The following is a 16,127-nucleotide window of genomic DNA, read 5'->3' as shown; positions in this document are numbered from 1 at the left end:
ATTTTAATGTTTTCTAGTTTAGTATGTAGTGTTTCCTGATTTTTTTTGTCATTTAAGATCTTTGGGATTTTCTATGGGGGCTTTCAAGTCCCTTCAATCTGTGTTGAATACTATTAGGACCTAATGTTTAGTAAGCGCTCACAGTTTACTCGCCAATATTTGTTCCTACTTCGTCTGAGTAGCCTCATGTTATTGACACTGTCTGGTTTCGATCCATGTTTGATTGCCCTGATTGTCTTCACCTGTGTCGTTAGTCTCACCTGTGTCTGATTAGCCCAGTGTCTGTTTAGTCTCAGAGTTCCTTTCTCTCTTGTTGTCAGATCATTGTCTGAATCCTCCTGTGGTCATACAACTTTTTACCCATGTTTCAAGTGATTCCATGTGGCTCTTTGTATTTTTCACACTTGATGGATTTTTTTTCAGTTTGGACATTTTTTCAGGACTTTAAAGCAACTCACAAGGGAATCAAACAACACCAGGTAAGAATGAGACAAAACAAAACAAGGAAATGTAAGCTCTGAAAATGTACAAATTACAAAAACTAAAAAAGACCAAATCACAATTTGTACTCTCTAGGGTAGTGTCCAACTCTGCTTAAGATGCTTTTACTTTGAAACGCATAGAGAAACACTTGTTCCATGCACCTTTGCTGAAGTGATCAAACAAATGTTTGTGAGGACAATATGCAAAAATGAGTTTTCTGATCTGGTTTTACACTTTAGATTAAGAGCTTTCTAAAGGCCCTTCACAAAACAAAGCCAGATGTTGAAGTCAATATCGTCCAAGAGCAGAGCATAAACATAATGCACAGCAGACTATTGGACAGGTACATTCGCTCTTTCAGATAATTCACATGAGCTCCTATGAGCTTTAATCACATTCCGATGCATTGACTGAACTCATGTCTCAGCTGTTTGAACAAACCAAGGCCCCTGCTGTTCTCCAGCTGCTGCTCAAAACACATCTGGATATTGACTCATACATCATGTCACTGCTTTCATTTTGTCTAATTATAAGATTAAGTGCTTATTTGTCTAACCTGTGGCTTCAGGTCATCAGCAGCACTGATTTAACATATTGAAGGTAGACTGCTTTAGTCGGTTTTTCTTGAATAAATATAAATGACATTTGCAGCGTCATTAAACTATGACTGTATCTCTGAATCATCCTTATCTTCAAACATTATAATCATATTTACAATTTAAAATGAGTTTTTCACAAATGAAATTGTTTTTTCCTTATGTGATTATTTTTTCTCCATAGCTGTTGGACTCGTAGTGATGTATGAAACTCATTTTATGTAGAGCAATACTGGAAACATCACAAGACAGTATAACTACGTACAGCTAGTTAATACGAGCAACTGAGTTACTAGAGACATGGAAAAGTAACTCAGCGTTACTTACTCATATTAATCTTTACATTATTTACCTCTGCTGTGAAAACTGGGACAGAGTCATTTTCAATATGCAGATATTTTCTCTGAAGTTCTCTGAAGGCAACAGATTCAACCCTACTATTAAACGCGTTGCAGATGCACAGTCTAGTCCTGTTTACAGATCGTGGAGTAATGAGGAAATCAAGCCTTGTTTCTTTGTCTGGACCGTCTCCTCCTTGGTTGGACGAGCCAATGTGAGCTGTACCTGGAAGTCTCTGACAGCTAGGTTAGGAGAAGTGTTGTTTGGCTCGGTGCTTCTTTCCTGTGAGAAAGGTTATCCTTCAAACTTGAAGACTAGAACTCATTGCACGCTATATCCTTGTCTTCTAGCTTAAAGGAAGATTAAATCTCAAAGCTAAATAACAATAATCACCAGCCTGTTTTTTTTTTTTTTTTTTTTTTGGGGGGGGGGGGGGGGGGCATTTGCTTTAACATCACAAAGAAGTTTTTGTTTTGTTTTTTTTGGCTTTACAGTGAAAGGAAAAAACAAGCCGGTGTGTGGTTGTTCAAACAACTTTCAACGTAAGATATGGTCTAAAAATCTGCACCATGTAGTCATTTTGGTTGACTGATCATTTAAAGACCCTGCCCACAATTGGTTTGGACTTTTTTGTAGCATTGCCTTTGCACTGTGCAGGCGTGCACAGACTGTGCTTGATTAAAATCTCATACTCTCGGGTTACTTTTATTGCACATGTAGCAGTTCCACCTTTTATCATCGAGGTCCATGTAGTCTGGTGACTTCATGATGGAGTTTAGCGTGGCTCTAATTAGCCGTCAGAGTAAAGTGCAAACACCTGTGATGTGTGTGTGTGTGCGAGCAGAGAACATTTCAGATCCTATTTTAACAGTCCACACACTCAGCCAACCAGAACATGACTCAGTAAAATGTGACCTTTTGCCTGTGACTCTGAGTTTTTATTACAAAGAACTCACTTTTATCACAGTTTATTTGGCCGAGGCAGTGCTCATGCAGCTGATGTGATGTGCCTTGTCTCCTTGGCTGTCGGTGTTGTGGAAAAAAAAAAAAAAAAAGATATGAAAGATGTCATCTGTCCTGTGGTTATTGCTACCATTTCCCTCTGTCATATGAGCGCCGCAGATACTGATGCGATTTTCAGATGGAACCACGTTCTTTGTGATTCTGACCAGTTTATTGCTGTTTCTCTTTCTTTGTTTTTACTCCTTTATTCATTCTCTCTTTGTATGACCTTGTTTCTCTCTTTTGTTTTGATATCTTTAACATCTTAGGAAGGTACTCTTTCAAAGTTCATGTAGAGAAACAAGTGGGGCTGAAAGCCAAAACATGTTATGAATCTCCTTTGTCCAAATCAAATGTTGTCTGTTACATCTCGTATGGTCGTCCCCTCTGAAGATCCAGAGGAACCTACAAGACATGACGTTAGTTAGTGAAAGCATATTTCCTGCTTAGTGATGTCTTTGTTGTTGTTGTGCACATGTACCTCAGGCCAAATTTAAAAAGTGAACAGCCAACCAAAAGAATAAATCAGATCCAAGCAATAAATCAGAATTAAACATTTAGGCTTGCAGTATGAAAGATCTTGAACATTTGTGAAACTGGTCTTTTCTGTGTTGCATACTCAATTTGTTGAACTATGGGTTCAAATGTTCAGCTTTAGGGCACGAGATTTACTAATGACAGTCGCACCACAGGCCAGCAGAGTGTGTCGTGTGAGCTTTCTCCTCACAATATATAACACACTGGCTTTGAGCTCGTCTACATTTGCTGAAAATCTCCTGATGTTTCCAGGAGAGAGATGTATGTGACTTCAACCGCACTTTCTCCTGCCACACTCCTTGTATTCTTTTCTGCAGAGAGTGAGCTGATGTGAGAATTCACATCTCGTGAGTGGAAGAGGATGCTGACTGGAGTCGGTGCAAAGACGACATCTACGATCTGGGTGCATGTACTAAAACTGCTGAATTAGGGTTTCTGTTTCAGTATGTTGTTCTCCACTCTTTGGTTGATAGTGTGATTGCATTGAACTTCCCATAGCATTGATATAAAGGGAAATATTTTCATTATACTTACGCACCAAGTAGTAGAAAGTAGCTCTTTCTGCTTCTTCTGCGATGTTTAAATAAAGTCACTTCTTACCTCAGGACACCCCCCCCCCCCTCCCCCCTTTTAAGGCAATTACCATTTTTTTTAATGTTTCTTTATTCAGCTAGCTCATGCCGCATAATGAACAGAATCAGTATTAGTGAAGGAAAGGGCCATTTACACTCATTTTACATCCTATTCCAATAATCTAAAGTTCTGTACCACAAAAAAACCTCTGCAGTGTTATTCTGCCATCTTTGACACTGCAGAGAAGAGCAGCAGGAGACGGACAAGAGCCACAAATGTAACCCAACCCGACTGCAAGTCATTTTTTTTTCAGTCCTAACTACTGCTAAAGGTCACTGATCGCACAAATCAAGTCACGTGACCTCCCTCACATTTCTCACTGGCACATGGTGTTCTTAGTCACAGTTTGATACTTCTTTTTTTCCGTGTTCCTGCTGTCAGTGAGCTGTATCTTGTTTCTGTTACACTGTCTCTGTTTGAGCATCAACAGCCTGTTGGCAGATTCATCATCATCATCATCGAGAGAACACGCAATCATGAAATTAAACGAGTCGGTGAAATGTCTAACAAAAGATACCAAACTTGTATGCGTTCATTATCAAACGACTGCGATAAACCAAACGCCTCTCGACTCAGACAGACTCCTCATGGAGATGCAGCTGAAAGGCCACGCTCCATCAGCAGTCATGCAGTACGAAGTGAGTCTTGGCTTCGTTTCTGTCCCTGTCTCGTGTTTAAAAGCTGCCTCCAATGAGTATGAAAATACTGTGTCGCCTAACACATAATCCACATCATAGGAAAATGGTGTTTGCTCCCCCGGCAGCGTGACATCACTCAGTCTTTCCCCTTCTTGACCTTTGTTGGATGCCAGCGCTGAGGGCCTGAGGGGAGGGGTCTGCTGTTCACTGCTTGTGCCCATTAACTTTTTTTTTTTAATATCTTTTTATTCCATGGAGTTAATAAGAAACAACTGAGAGAAGCACAAGGAGGGTCATGTGTGTCATTGTTGCGCTTTACTTGTTAATTCGTGGTGATAGTTTTAGCTTCGTAACAGATGCTCGGCTTGAAGGGACGATCCAACGTCCAATTTTAAGCTCCCCAACTGCTGAGTGGTACTGTTGTGTGTGCCACATAAATGTTAAATGGACTTGAGCTTGTATAACACTTTTCTAGTCTTAAGCACTATTACACCGTTGGGTCATAGGCTGCTATGTAAAATGTCCATCAGTATTAACTAAACTCATTCACATGCATTCATTGCCTGCCAGGAGCAATCTATGGATATGTGGTTGCAGAAGCTGGGGATTGAACCCTGGGCCTTTTGTCCACTGAGCCACAGTCTCTCTAAAATGTAAAATGTGGGATGTCATAGGTGCTGTTTATGCTCGAGGAGTCAGGGGAAGTTCTTTACAATCAGAGCACAGCCACTTGACTAAAACTCTGGAGCACTTACCGCATAGAAAACTTCATAGGACTTTCTAATATGGCTCTGTCATGGCGGCGGCCATGTCGCACAAGTCACATCCAGTTACAACTGTATAATTCTGATACGTCCGGTTTAGATAACAGTTAATATTTGATGTCACGTAATTACTCCACGTCAAATTTCACCCACTTTAATGTTTCAGTGTAAAAAACTTTGACACATTGTACCTTTTTAATGCGAGTCCCACAGACTCTGCCTGTGGGACGTAAACAGCATGTAAAGGTTAACATAGTTTAAAACAACTAATAGCTTTGTATGAAATCTATACTGCTCAAGGAAAATGCATATTGAAGTAAAAAAAAAAAAATCAATAAATACAGAGTAAAACAAACTAAAGAACCAAATGTCTCCTGGAAATTACTTTCAATTCAAGATTTTAACCCTTAAATGTGCAACCTCATTGACTAATAATAAACCAATCAAATAACGCTTTATCTTTGGCTAAATTTGAGTAGAGCTGCACTGTCTTTCATTCACTGCTCTGTGTGCCTTTAAATACAAAACAACAAGATAGAAAGACCTCAAAAAAACAAAAAATAAATAAATAAAAAGCACATGCAGCTTCTGTACTTTCATGACTTTGTAGCTCATTTAAAATCATTTTAGTCAAATAGAGCCAGAAAGCTCCAGGATTTCCTGATAATTAAAGCTGCCCACGTTGAGTACTGTTTATTTGTTAGGCTCCCCATTAGCTGTACCCATGAGCTCAGCTATCCTTCCTGGGGTCCTCTGTTCTGTTCCTAAACACACCTGTTCCACGTGTGCCGTGCTCGAGCAATGATCGGAACATCAGTCAAACAAACTGGACTTCAGTGGTGACGAGTGCTTAGGCTCTGTATGGATTGCCTTGTTAGAGAACGTCCTAATAGAACAGCCTCACCTAAGTTTTATAGTGAAACCACTGTGCAGCCTGCAGGTATAAACCTCGTCTTTAAGTTGGTGAGCTGGAGTTTCATAATTTTTTTTCAGAGGAAATCTTTTGCAACATACTGTAAGGTTCGATTTCAGATCGACCTGTTCATATGAATCTTTTCCTCTCTCGCCAAAACGAGATCAAACCCACGGCCTTCATCTCCCATCTTCTATTTCGATAAAGACTGCTTATTTCCAGTCGTTTTACAGCACTTGCTATATTAAGTCTCGATCCCTCCCCCACTCCGTGTCCCCCCTCGAGCCTCACCCCCTGCTGCTACCAGCTGACGGACAGAGAAGAAGAAAATGAAAGCAGAAGAGGGGGGGGGGAACACAAGGCTTCTGGGTAAACAAACACTAGCTCTGTTTCTTGGCACTGTTCTCTTAACCCTTTCACTGACACTGGCATATGGACTGTTCTTCAGTTTCATGTATTATTAAACCAAGAGACGCTGCATCACTTAAAGTTTCATCCTTGAATTATTAATGGGAACAATGCTCTGATGTTTGATGGCAATTTTGTTTTTTTATTGCAAATACACATACAAAAAGGTTCTTTCAAAGACAGTACAAATACATGTCAGGATCAAAGTAGGAGGAAAAAGGAGTGCTGGAACTTCAGTTCTTTGATATCATGAGAAAAAGGAGCAGTTTGTTGAGCGGTGAGCTCACAAACAGAAAAACTGTAAAAAAAAACAAAAACAATAAAAAAAAAACAACAAACTTGTAACTGAGATAAGAAAAATTCCAGTTCTTTCAGCTGTAATTTAAAGTCCAAGTCAAAGCATATCGACAAATATCAAATAATCCAAACACATTTAGTTAGATAGTCTCCAATCCTCAGAGAAAGGCAAATACATACTTCAAATAAACATTTTCATAAGATAAATAAACCCCAAAAAACATGATTACAGCGTGTACCTTTTTGTTTTTCTAAGTACCACCTGGGATGAAAATCCAAATAAAAAAAAAGGGGGAAAAAATATGCTGTCTACATTGCAAAGAACACAATTAATTAGTTATAAGATTAGTATGCAAAATAATTACTTTGAAATAAAATTAAAGCTAATAAATAAATAAGGTCTTAAGACCAGAGGGGGAAATGGGAATATATTGGACACCAGCATGGTGGGAGACTGCAAGAGGGGGGTGGGGGGTGGGGGGGAGACACCCAATGGGGTCAAAGGTGACTTCCTGGCGCTGTCAAACACGCACTGTTGGACGCTAAGTGTAATCTCAGCTGCGGCACACTCACAATCTCTCTCACACACACACACACACGCACATTCAAAGAGTTGAGAAAATGTTTTTAAAAAAAATACAAGGCACGGATGGTGAAAAAGGGCTGCAGTCCCCCCCCCCCCGACACACACACACACAGCATTGTGAAACAGTTTCTCCCTCTTGCTCTGTATTGCCTAACAGCTTTTCAATGATCATGACACATAAGTCGTGAAAACAAACAAACAGCTGAAACACAAACCATACTTACTGAATGGCAACGAAAAGTAGAAGCAACAAAAAGCAAAATTAAATCTGAGAAGGAACCACATTCTGCTTCACCATGAGGGTTTGTTGCTGAATGGTTTCAAATATAAAGCTTTTTGTGTGATGTTAATCGGTACAAATCATGACCTGAACCCTCCCAATCCCACCCATGTGGGTTACAAACTGCCAGCGTGTGAAGAAGAAAAAAAAAACACAAAAGGAAACATACACAGTACCTACTGAAATATCAACAATCAATTAGTCCTCACAGAGGATTTTTCCTAGGTTTCTTCATCTCTCTAAAAAATATATATAGTTTCTATCAAGATACAATAGCAAGGCACGGCGTGAGCCAATCACAAGTCCAGCTCTCCTTTTCTTTCATTTCAAGTGTCTGATTCAGCAAGTAGCTCTGGAGGGAGAGCTCTCCCTGGAGTAAAGTGTTTTGGAGAAACGTGTGTGTGTGTGTGTGTGTGCAGCTGTACATCGCTTTGTGTTTGTGAGTGCGTCGTCTCTCAGTCTGCGCGGCAGCTCACGGCCTCGTGAGCTGGGTGTAAACTGGAGCCTGCTCCCAGTGCTGCGGGCTGCTCTGGGGGATGGAGGGCACCCCCGTGTTGTCAGCGATGGGCGTGTACATGGGCCTCTGGCTGTAGCTGAAAGTCGAGAAGAGCCCAGAGCCTTGCCCCGCCCCCGCGTGGCTGTAATAGGAGGCGGCGGCGGCAGCAGCGGTGCTCCCCACCTGGTGGTCAGAGTAGTCGTACTGCTGCGCCCTGGAGATGGCAGGGTAGGAGGAGGAGGAGGAGGAGGAGGGGCTGTAGTGCTGCAGGTTGAAGGGGCTGAAGGCGACGTGTTGTGGGGAGCCCTGCTGCTCACTGTAGTGACTGGGACTCAGCTGCTCTGTCTTGATCTGGGTCCTGTGCTGGGCCTGAGCTGCCTCTGAGCTGCTGCTGCTGCTGCTGCCCAGGGTGGTCAGGGTGTGCTGCTGTCCCTGCTGGTTTTGGCTTTTAGCCATCCAGGCTGCGATGCCTCCCACCTGCGGGCTCACCGGGGCGCCACTGGTGATGCTGTAGCTGGCGGTGTAGCTGACGGGCGCGCCGTTGCCAGGACCAGTTACAGAGCCAGGGTGCCCGTTAGGTGGCAGGTACTGGTCAAATTCGTTGACGTCAAAGGTCTCAATGTGGGATATGACATCACTGCTCAGCTCCCCAATGTCAACATCACGGAAGTCGATGTTGAGCTGACGCCCGCCTGGGCCATCAGACAGAGAGCGAAGGCCACCTTCCCGCTTAAGGTCCATCTTGCCCGAGCTGACATCAGTCTTTGGGGTAGTGGGAGGAGTAGGGGGACCCTGGGAGCCTGGAAAACAAGTACCGAGATTAGATTTCATACTTTAATTATTTGTTCCTATTTACTATCAAGAATAGTGCTGTTTGAACAAACTTCTGCTCAGATAATTTTCGTTATCTTCAGTAAAACTTCTTGAGGTTTTCAAATAAGCACTGAGGTCCTTGAAAACTATTTGCTTCAGCTCACCTGAGTGCTCGCTCGGAGAGTGCACCTCTCCCATGCTGGAGGCCGGAGAGTCCGCCTGCTGAAGGGCTTTGAAGATGGCATTAGGGGAAATGTGGGTCTGCTCGCTGCCGTCCTCTGACTCGCTCTGTCCGTTTTTCACCGCCTTCCTCCGCCTGGGCTGGTATTTATAGTCAGGGTGATCCTTTTTGTGCTGCACGCGGAGCCGCTCAGCCTCCTCCACAAACGGTCTCTTCTCTCCTTCATTGAGAAGTCTGTGCGTAATAAGGAAGAATACATTACTACACTATTCAATGTGCACGACTGCAATTTTAGCATTTAATCTTATTGTAGCTTTACATACGGAAAGAAGAATACATTGTAAATACGATGGAGTAAAGTAATAAATACATATAGATAATTATAAGGTAGTATACTTCTTGATCAGTGCGTAAAAGCTTGGTTTTCAGCTTACCTCCAGAGTTTTCCCAGAGTTTTGCTGAGCTCTGCGTTATGCAGGTGTGGGTACTGATCTGCCAGCTTCCTCCGCGCAGCCTGAGCCCACACCATGAACGCATTCATCGGTCTCTTAACGTGAGGCTTGTTCTTAGAAGATCCGTTTACGCGCACTGGCATCGGGACGAGGGTCCAGTCGTAACCTTTAAGCACCTGGGACACAGCCTCGCGGATGCATGCAGGAAACTTGTCTTCCTCGTCCTTCTTGAATTCTCCGTCTGCCATGAGCAGTCCGTTCTCCGATGGCCGGGTGTTCTCGGTGTCCGAACCCGAGCCAGACGGGCACGGGGAGCCCGCGGAGTCCTCGGACATGCTCGGGCTCGGGGCATCAGAGAGACACTTGTCTTGTTCCTCCGTCATCTTCAGGTAAGGATCGAGGAGATTCATACGAAAAACCGTTTGGTGCCAAATTACGTGTGAAACGGGTGGGTAATGCCTGCTTTCCTGCGAGAGTAAAAACCTCTAAATTAACTTTTCGTTGCCAGGGTGAGTGTAATGCAAGTTTTTCAAAATGAAAAAACGGGAGCAGTTTTTAAGCTCCGGTGCGTAAAACAGATTAGGAGAGCAAGTGTCTTTACGCACGAGCCAGTGACAGAGTCCTTGAATGTCTGTTTTCTGCAAGCGGGTCCGCTCTCTCGAAAGAACCAAAATAAGTCAAACAGTTGAAGTTTTCTTTCAACGCTGCAGGGTGAAACGGTAAAGTGCTCCTTTTGAGTCTTCCAGTACAATCCCCAGAAACGCGCGAGTGCTTTGAACTGCACACTCCGTGCATGCGGACTTTATAACAACCTTACCATGCCGCACAGGAAAGCCCGAACCTGATTGGACGACCACGTGTGACGCCAAAGTAAAGGAATTCGATCCCATTTTTCCACCTCTTAACCAGTACAGAAAACACACACAGACACATGAAGTCAAACATACACACAGGACTCACAAGCCAGAATATATGCGGTATAATTCGACTGGATTTTCCAGCGGATAGTTACGAAGCTGAAACGGATGAAGCTGTTTTGAGCTCAGGGATAGGCACTATATTTTTTTGTTGTGACAAAGTGAGTGATTGTTTGATCAAAAAGAGAATCATTGATAGATAGTATTTAACTTAAATTAACATTTCCAACATCAGAACTGCAGTAGAAGAGAAAGATTGTCTATAAATTTATAGACAAAGGTTTGATTTATGACATTTAACATCCTTAACAGCTTTCCAAAAGTTTTAAATCTACTTTAAAGTGCAATCCCTTACTCTTTCTCAAAACTTGCTGTATAACTTTTGTTACATTATAAGGTCAATAGGGGGAGACAGCAGTCTAGGAACCCGGTAAACTCCCTCCCCTCCCTTGCTGGGATCAGGAGGAGGAGGAGGAGGAGGAGAGAGAGAGTTCCAGTGGACTGCTGCAGTGTTACAGTTGCTGTCAAACATTGGCTTCTGATTTGTATCACTCATCTCCCTTCATCTCATACTCCAGAGATGTGCTGAGTGATCTTACTCACACGATTGCCTTATTCAAAAAAATGTTCCTGATTAATTAGAGATTATTTAAGGGAAAGTGTTTCCCAATGTTGTTATTGACTTGTTATTTTCCTTAAAAACTCATCCAACACATGTCTACAAGAAGTCCTGCATTATGAATAATCAATAATAAAAAAACAACTTTATTCATAAAGTAACTTTCAGACAAATTCAACTGCTGATCAATGAGCAGAAAAAGTGATTGATAGTTTGTAACAATCAATGAGACCAATTAGATGATGAACATGAATACACAAAAGAAAGGTTTAGAATTATAGTAAGATAGATAGATATATAGATAGATGCTTTATTGATCTTGAAAGATTTAATTTATAAATGTAAATGTATCTATAATAATTCAAATGAGATTCTAAAGTAAGAGAAATAACATACTGGCAATAATTAATAAATAAATACTAAAACACATCATACTTGTGGTGCCAGGGACAAATCATTGTTTGAATTTGTTCTTCCTCTATCTGTATCTGTGACCAGGCGGCAGCAGCTTGTTTGTGAAGTGGTGGGAGCACAGTCCTCATGGATAGTCTGTGCTTTTGTATAGCTCCAAATAAGAAGTCTGTCATAACTAGTGCGAACAAGTTTAATTCACATTCTCAGCATTCGTTCAAACCTGCTTCTATTTTTCAAATCAACAAACCCAAACCAAAATAGAAGGTTAAAACACACTCAAATACATAATAATAGCCATAATATGATAAAGTATATAAAAGACAGAATGAATAAATCAGACTTGAAACTGTGCTTGAAAATCTCTATATTGTCAGATGTTCTCAGATCCTGAAAAGAAGAAAATAAAAGTGTTAGCAGGCTATTGTTAGCACACTTTGGTTAACTCATGGTATGCCGTCCCGTCAATAAACACTGGCTGACAATAACACAGCCAGCTCAACTCAAGTGTCTCCCTCATTGTAGTAGTCATGACTCTGTAAAATGTCGCCTGTTCTTCCTTTTTAATACTACAATGTATCATCACCAACAACAAGTGATTACATTTAAGTGATGAACTGCATGTGTGCAGAAAAACTACCTCGAAGCACCTTAACATGTACTGAAGTTAATACTGTTCACTACCAATGTGTGTGTTAGATGTATTATTCAGATATTCTCACAGATTACGCACACACACTCACTTTGTTTCCCCTCTCCATCCAAACACAGCGTGACTCTCCAATCACGGTAATCTCGAGTGCTCTGCCATGGTCACCGATGGTAACCTTCCAGCACACGCCCCCTTTGATTGTTTATTATGCTTTGTGGAGATGTGGAAATGTAAATCTCAGTTCAGGCTAATGTGGACAACATGTGCTACCTGAAGCTGTTTTAATAGCTCACAGATGTCCGCTCCAGCTAATTTTGCTGGGCCTGCTGCTGCACATACAGACACCCACAGTCTTTTTTTACACATAGGCTACCATTTTTTTTTTCTTTTCTTCCTCTTCTTGTATCTGTCTCTGAATGCTGTAATGTTGCTTGTTTGCATTAAGTCAAGCTGCTCAAACTCTAAAATGCTCAGTAATTCTTTCTCTCCCCGACCAATTAGCCCTGTGGTTTCAAAACACTAAAGCCTAACATCACTGACTCCTTCGTTCTTGGCTGGTTTATTTATCCGAGACATGCTTATTTAAAATACCCACTTTGAACACAAATAGGAGGGAGCAGTTTGGCTCCGTGTTAATAGCTCGTGGGACGTCGCTGCGGTCGCGTGTGTGCTGCGTGCCGTTACACAAGGCGACCAGAACGCAAACGTGTTTGCTTGTAAAGCTACAGAGGCGTGAATGCCTTGACTCACTGCTGGGGAAGAGGATTGGAAAACATGGTGTTGTTATTGACGGAGTAAATGTGGCTAATAGATGTTGGCAGGGGGGGGGGACGGGGGGGACAAGGTGGAGAAGGAAGGACAGAGGAAAGAAATTAGGAATGGTAAATAGGAGAGAATTGTAGATAAAGAAGCTTAACTAACAGAAGAGGAAAACAACAAGACTACTGGAAGAACTTTCCATCTACTTCAGGAATGAAGAGCGGCTACTTTGATGTTACTTTGTTCATACTCCAAACTTGCATGTCAACACACACGCACACACCTACACAGACGTTGTGACAGCACATTCAACCTCCACTCCCACATGACATCTTGTCATAAATGTAAAAAAAAAAAAAGCGAAACCTCTATGAGATCAACATATGGCAGAGCACACCTGATAACATCCCTCCTCCTCCACATGTCACTGTAGAAACTCCAAACTTTATTCGTAGAACAACTTTCAGATAATTCATTTATTGGGCTGAACCATCTCGAGTGAATTTGAATTTAATCTCTGTGACTTTTACAAACTGACTTCCTCAAATGACTCTCCATGACTTTCGTGCAAACAAGTTTCAGACTTGTCTTCCAACACAGACAGATCTGTCTGATAAATGTGCCGACTGTTATGTGGTCTCTGAGGTGACATGGTGATGGCCAGAAGCCTACGGGATGCAGCGCGGGGCAGGCAGGGCGCCGTCTTGGGAAAGTTCTCATCTTGACTTGGAGCTACAGCGTCAAAAATCTGTGCAAACATTGGGGCAACCTGCTAAACTCTTGCTTTTCTTTGGGGCTCCTTTCAGGCATTTCAGAGCATCACATCTAAATAACAGTGACTAATATGGATCACTGTTTCTGACACATATTGTTTACTTATGGTGATATGTTTGTCATTTCATTTCATATCAATTTGCTTGTAAGCCCTGATTAATGACCACAGCCAAGTGACCAGTTCTTGGCAGTAATAGCAGACTATGTAAAGTGAGACAACATGCTCTGTGACACATATTATTTTCAGACTTGTCTTTTGTTTTTCTCAGTTAGATTGAGGATTGTTGACTGACAAGTTCTTTCAGATCTCAAACTCCAGTTTTTCTTCTTCCCAGCAAGCTCTACAGCTGTGCTTGTAAATTGCAGTTTTGTGATCATTTATGAAATAATGTTCTTCTTTGTGCGAAACCTTCCGATGACATAAAGGACATTTGCAGCTGATGAATGATTGTATTTTTGTTTGTTTGAGTGAGGTGTAATCCAAGGCGTATGTCCCCTGGGACAATAACAGCCCAAGCTTAATTGTTTAAAGTGAAAGCTGCCTCTCTTACTGCGAACATGATTGCTAATCTGTGATGCAAGCATAGGTATAGAGCATCTCAGTTTGCAGCATAGAGCAACTGACCAAGCGGCTGCAGGTTGGAAATGAGAACAGTCACATTTTGGGTCTGATGAGGGCCTTAATGGCAGGGTTGGGAATTTTCTCCAGATAAAGTTTTTAAGATTTTGGTTAAATCTGTCGCAGTCGTAAACGAGTAAAAACTTCGACCAACGTCTGCACTCAGTACACGTTTTATAAACCAATCAAGCCTGTCTACCCCATGCGTGCACGAGCTCACACTGAAAGCATGAGCTGAAATCCACTTCAGGACCAATGGTGCTTGTGCATGGAAGTGAGGGGGCGTGTCTTTTAAAGGAGCACAGAGGGGAGGGGGTGAACGAATACAGAGAGGATGCTACTTTTAAAATCATGCTATAATTATTCACCCTGCTTTTAAATCAAGGAACAATTATCAAAATAAAGCTTTTGCAGTTTTATGTAATGTAATTTTTTACAATATTTTTTAAATGGATACGAAAGTTTGAGATTTACATCATGGAGGGCAGGAATGTATGAGCGAATATCTAACAGAAGCTTCTAATCTCTTGCCGCTGTTAGCCCTCAGTTAGGTGTAAAGTGACCTTCTTCGAACATTCAGTGTGATTAATAGCTGCCGCGCGTCAGTGTGTGTCTGTCCCTCTCTGATCTGAGCGTCTGGGCAACGGGTGTCTGTTGACCTAACGTCATCCTGCTCCTCATGCTGTTTAAACAACACTTAAAGACCAAGGAAACTCCTGAGGAGGATTTTGCCAATGACTATCCATCACTGATCAACTCCTGTTGCCTTACGATCTGTTTTGTTGTTTTCTCCTACACAAGATATGAGATGTTAGTTCCTAATTCTGTTATTTACAAATGCCACGATGACGTCCAAAAAATAACCTGAAATTTCTCTGAGAGCATCTCATCACAGTTCTAGCAAGTCAACATATTACATATTTCCTATAAACCTGAGTATAGTTGCTGATTAAAACATGTGCATTAGTGGATCCTACCACATTGTAAGAGAGGTCGGAAAAGCGAGAGGAAACCCAATCCACTTGGGCTGAGTCGAAAAAGCCGCAGAGGAGTACCATTTCCCTCCGTAGATATGGCTTGTGCAAACAGCCCACGTTTTAACAATAACAACGGTCTCACACAGCAGGCCGGGCTAACTAATGACAGATCCACACCTTAATGCTGAGCAGTTGTTTGGGTTTAGGCGAGGGAAGACGTGTGGGTGTGCGAGGAGTGGTTTTTGAGGGGAAAGAATGGCAGTTGTCAGCGGGTGGCTCGTGCCGCTGGAAAACTCCCTCCCTCTTTCCTTCCTTCCCTGGACAGAGAGCAGCACCCATGATTGGAGCTGAGGCCGAGGGAAAAGCTCTGACACAGCGAAACGTTACTGAGTGCCGGAGGACATCCAACCATAACGCAGCACATTTTTACAGCTTATTGAATTGTGCTGGAGGCGGGGTGGTGTGGTGAGGGAGGGCAGACATCTAAAATGATTTCCCCAGACCTTTTTTTTTGTCTTCTGTAACAGTTGTACATGTTTCTAAGCCAACAATGTTGTTTCCTCTTTGTCTGTACAGTAATGTCTATCAGAGTGCAATAATTTGGTGAGCTGTTTTGGGTATCATATAGAGGCAAAATCAGTGCCTCTATATCTGTATGGGGTAAATAATTTACATGCAATTGCCTGATGATTCAGCTGAAACACATTTCCATGCATGCACATCTACAATCCCAAGCTCCCTTTTATCAGACCCTCATTTTAATTCACAAAGCAGACCTGGTTGACAACGTTTCTAGTCCAACATATTGAACGCAGAGCAACACATAAATATATATATATATATATATATATATATATATATATATATATATATATATATATATATATATATATATATGTATGCATCAAACAATCCAGAGCAATCTACACACAAACATCAATTGATTTAGGCGTTAAAAAAAGTGTTAAAATAGATAATGAA

At 41.8% G+C, this 16,127-nt stretch overlaps 2 protein-coding genes across 2 annotated transcripts in view; one reads left to right on the top strand and one right to left on the bottom strand.

Moving 5' to 3' along the window:
* Positions 1-306: 306 nt before the first annotated feature.
* LOC306817543 (uncharacterized protein) overlaps positions 307-16,127 on the top strand; it is a 318,525-nt gene continuing 302,704 nt past the window's right edge. Inside the window, exon 1 of the mRNA XM_079334513.1 lies at positions 307-479. The gene's annotated coding sequence lies outside the window, so the exon portion shown is untranslated. The remainder of the gene's footprint in view (positions 480-16,127) is intronic.
* On the bottom strand, positions 6,435-10,257 carry LOC306842412 (transcription factor Sox-9-B-like). The gene is made up of 3 exons (XM_079372647.1): positions 9,401-10,257; positions 8,950-9,200; positions 6,435-8,772 (listed from the first exon to the last, which is right to left on the bottom strand). Exons 1-3 carry the CDS (start codon positions 9,826-9,828, stop codon positions 7,949-7,951), a joined length of 1,503 nt encoding a protein of 500 aa, XP_079228773.1. The 5' UTR covers positions 9,829-10,257; the 3' UTR covers positions 6,435-7,948.

The sequence above is a fragment of the Symphodus melops genome, assembly GCF_947650265.1.
Source record: "Symphodus melops genome assembly, chromosome: 21".
NCBI classification, from domain to species: domain Eukaryota; kingdom Metazoa; phylum Chordata; class Actinopteri; order Labriformes; family Labridae; genus Symphodus; species Symphodus melops.
The sequence above is the reverse complement of the archived record's forward strand: the minus strand, read 5'-3'. Positions and strand labels throughout refer to the sequence as shown.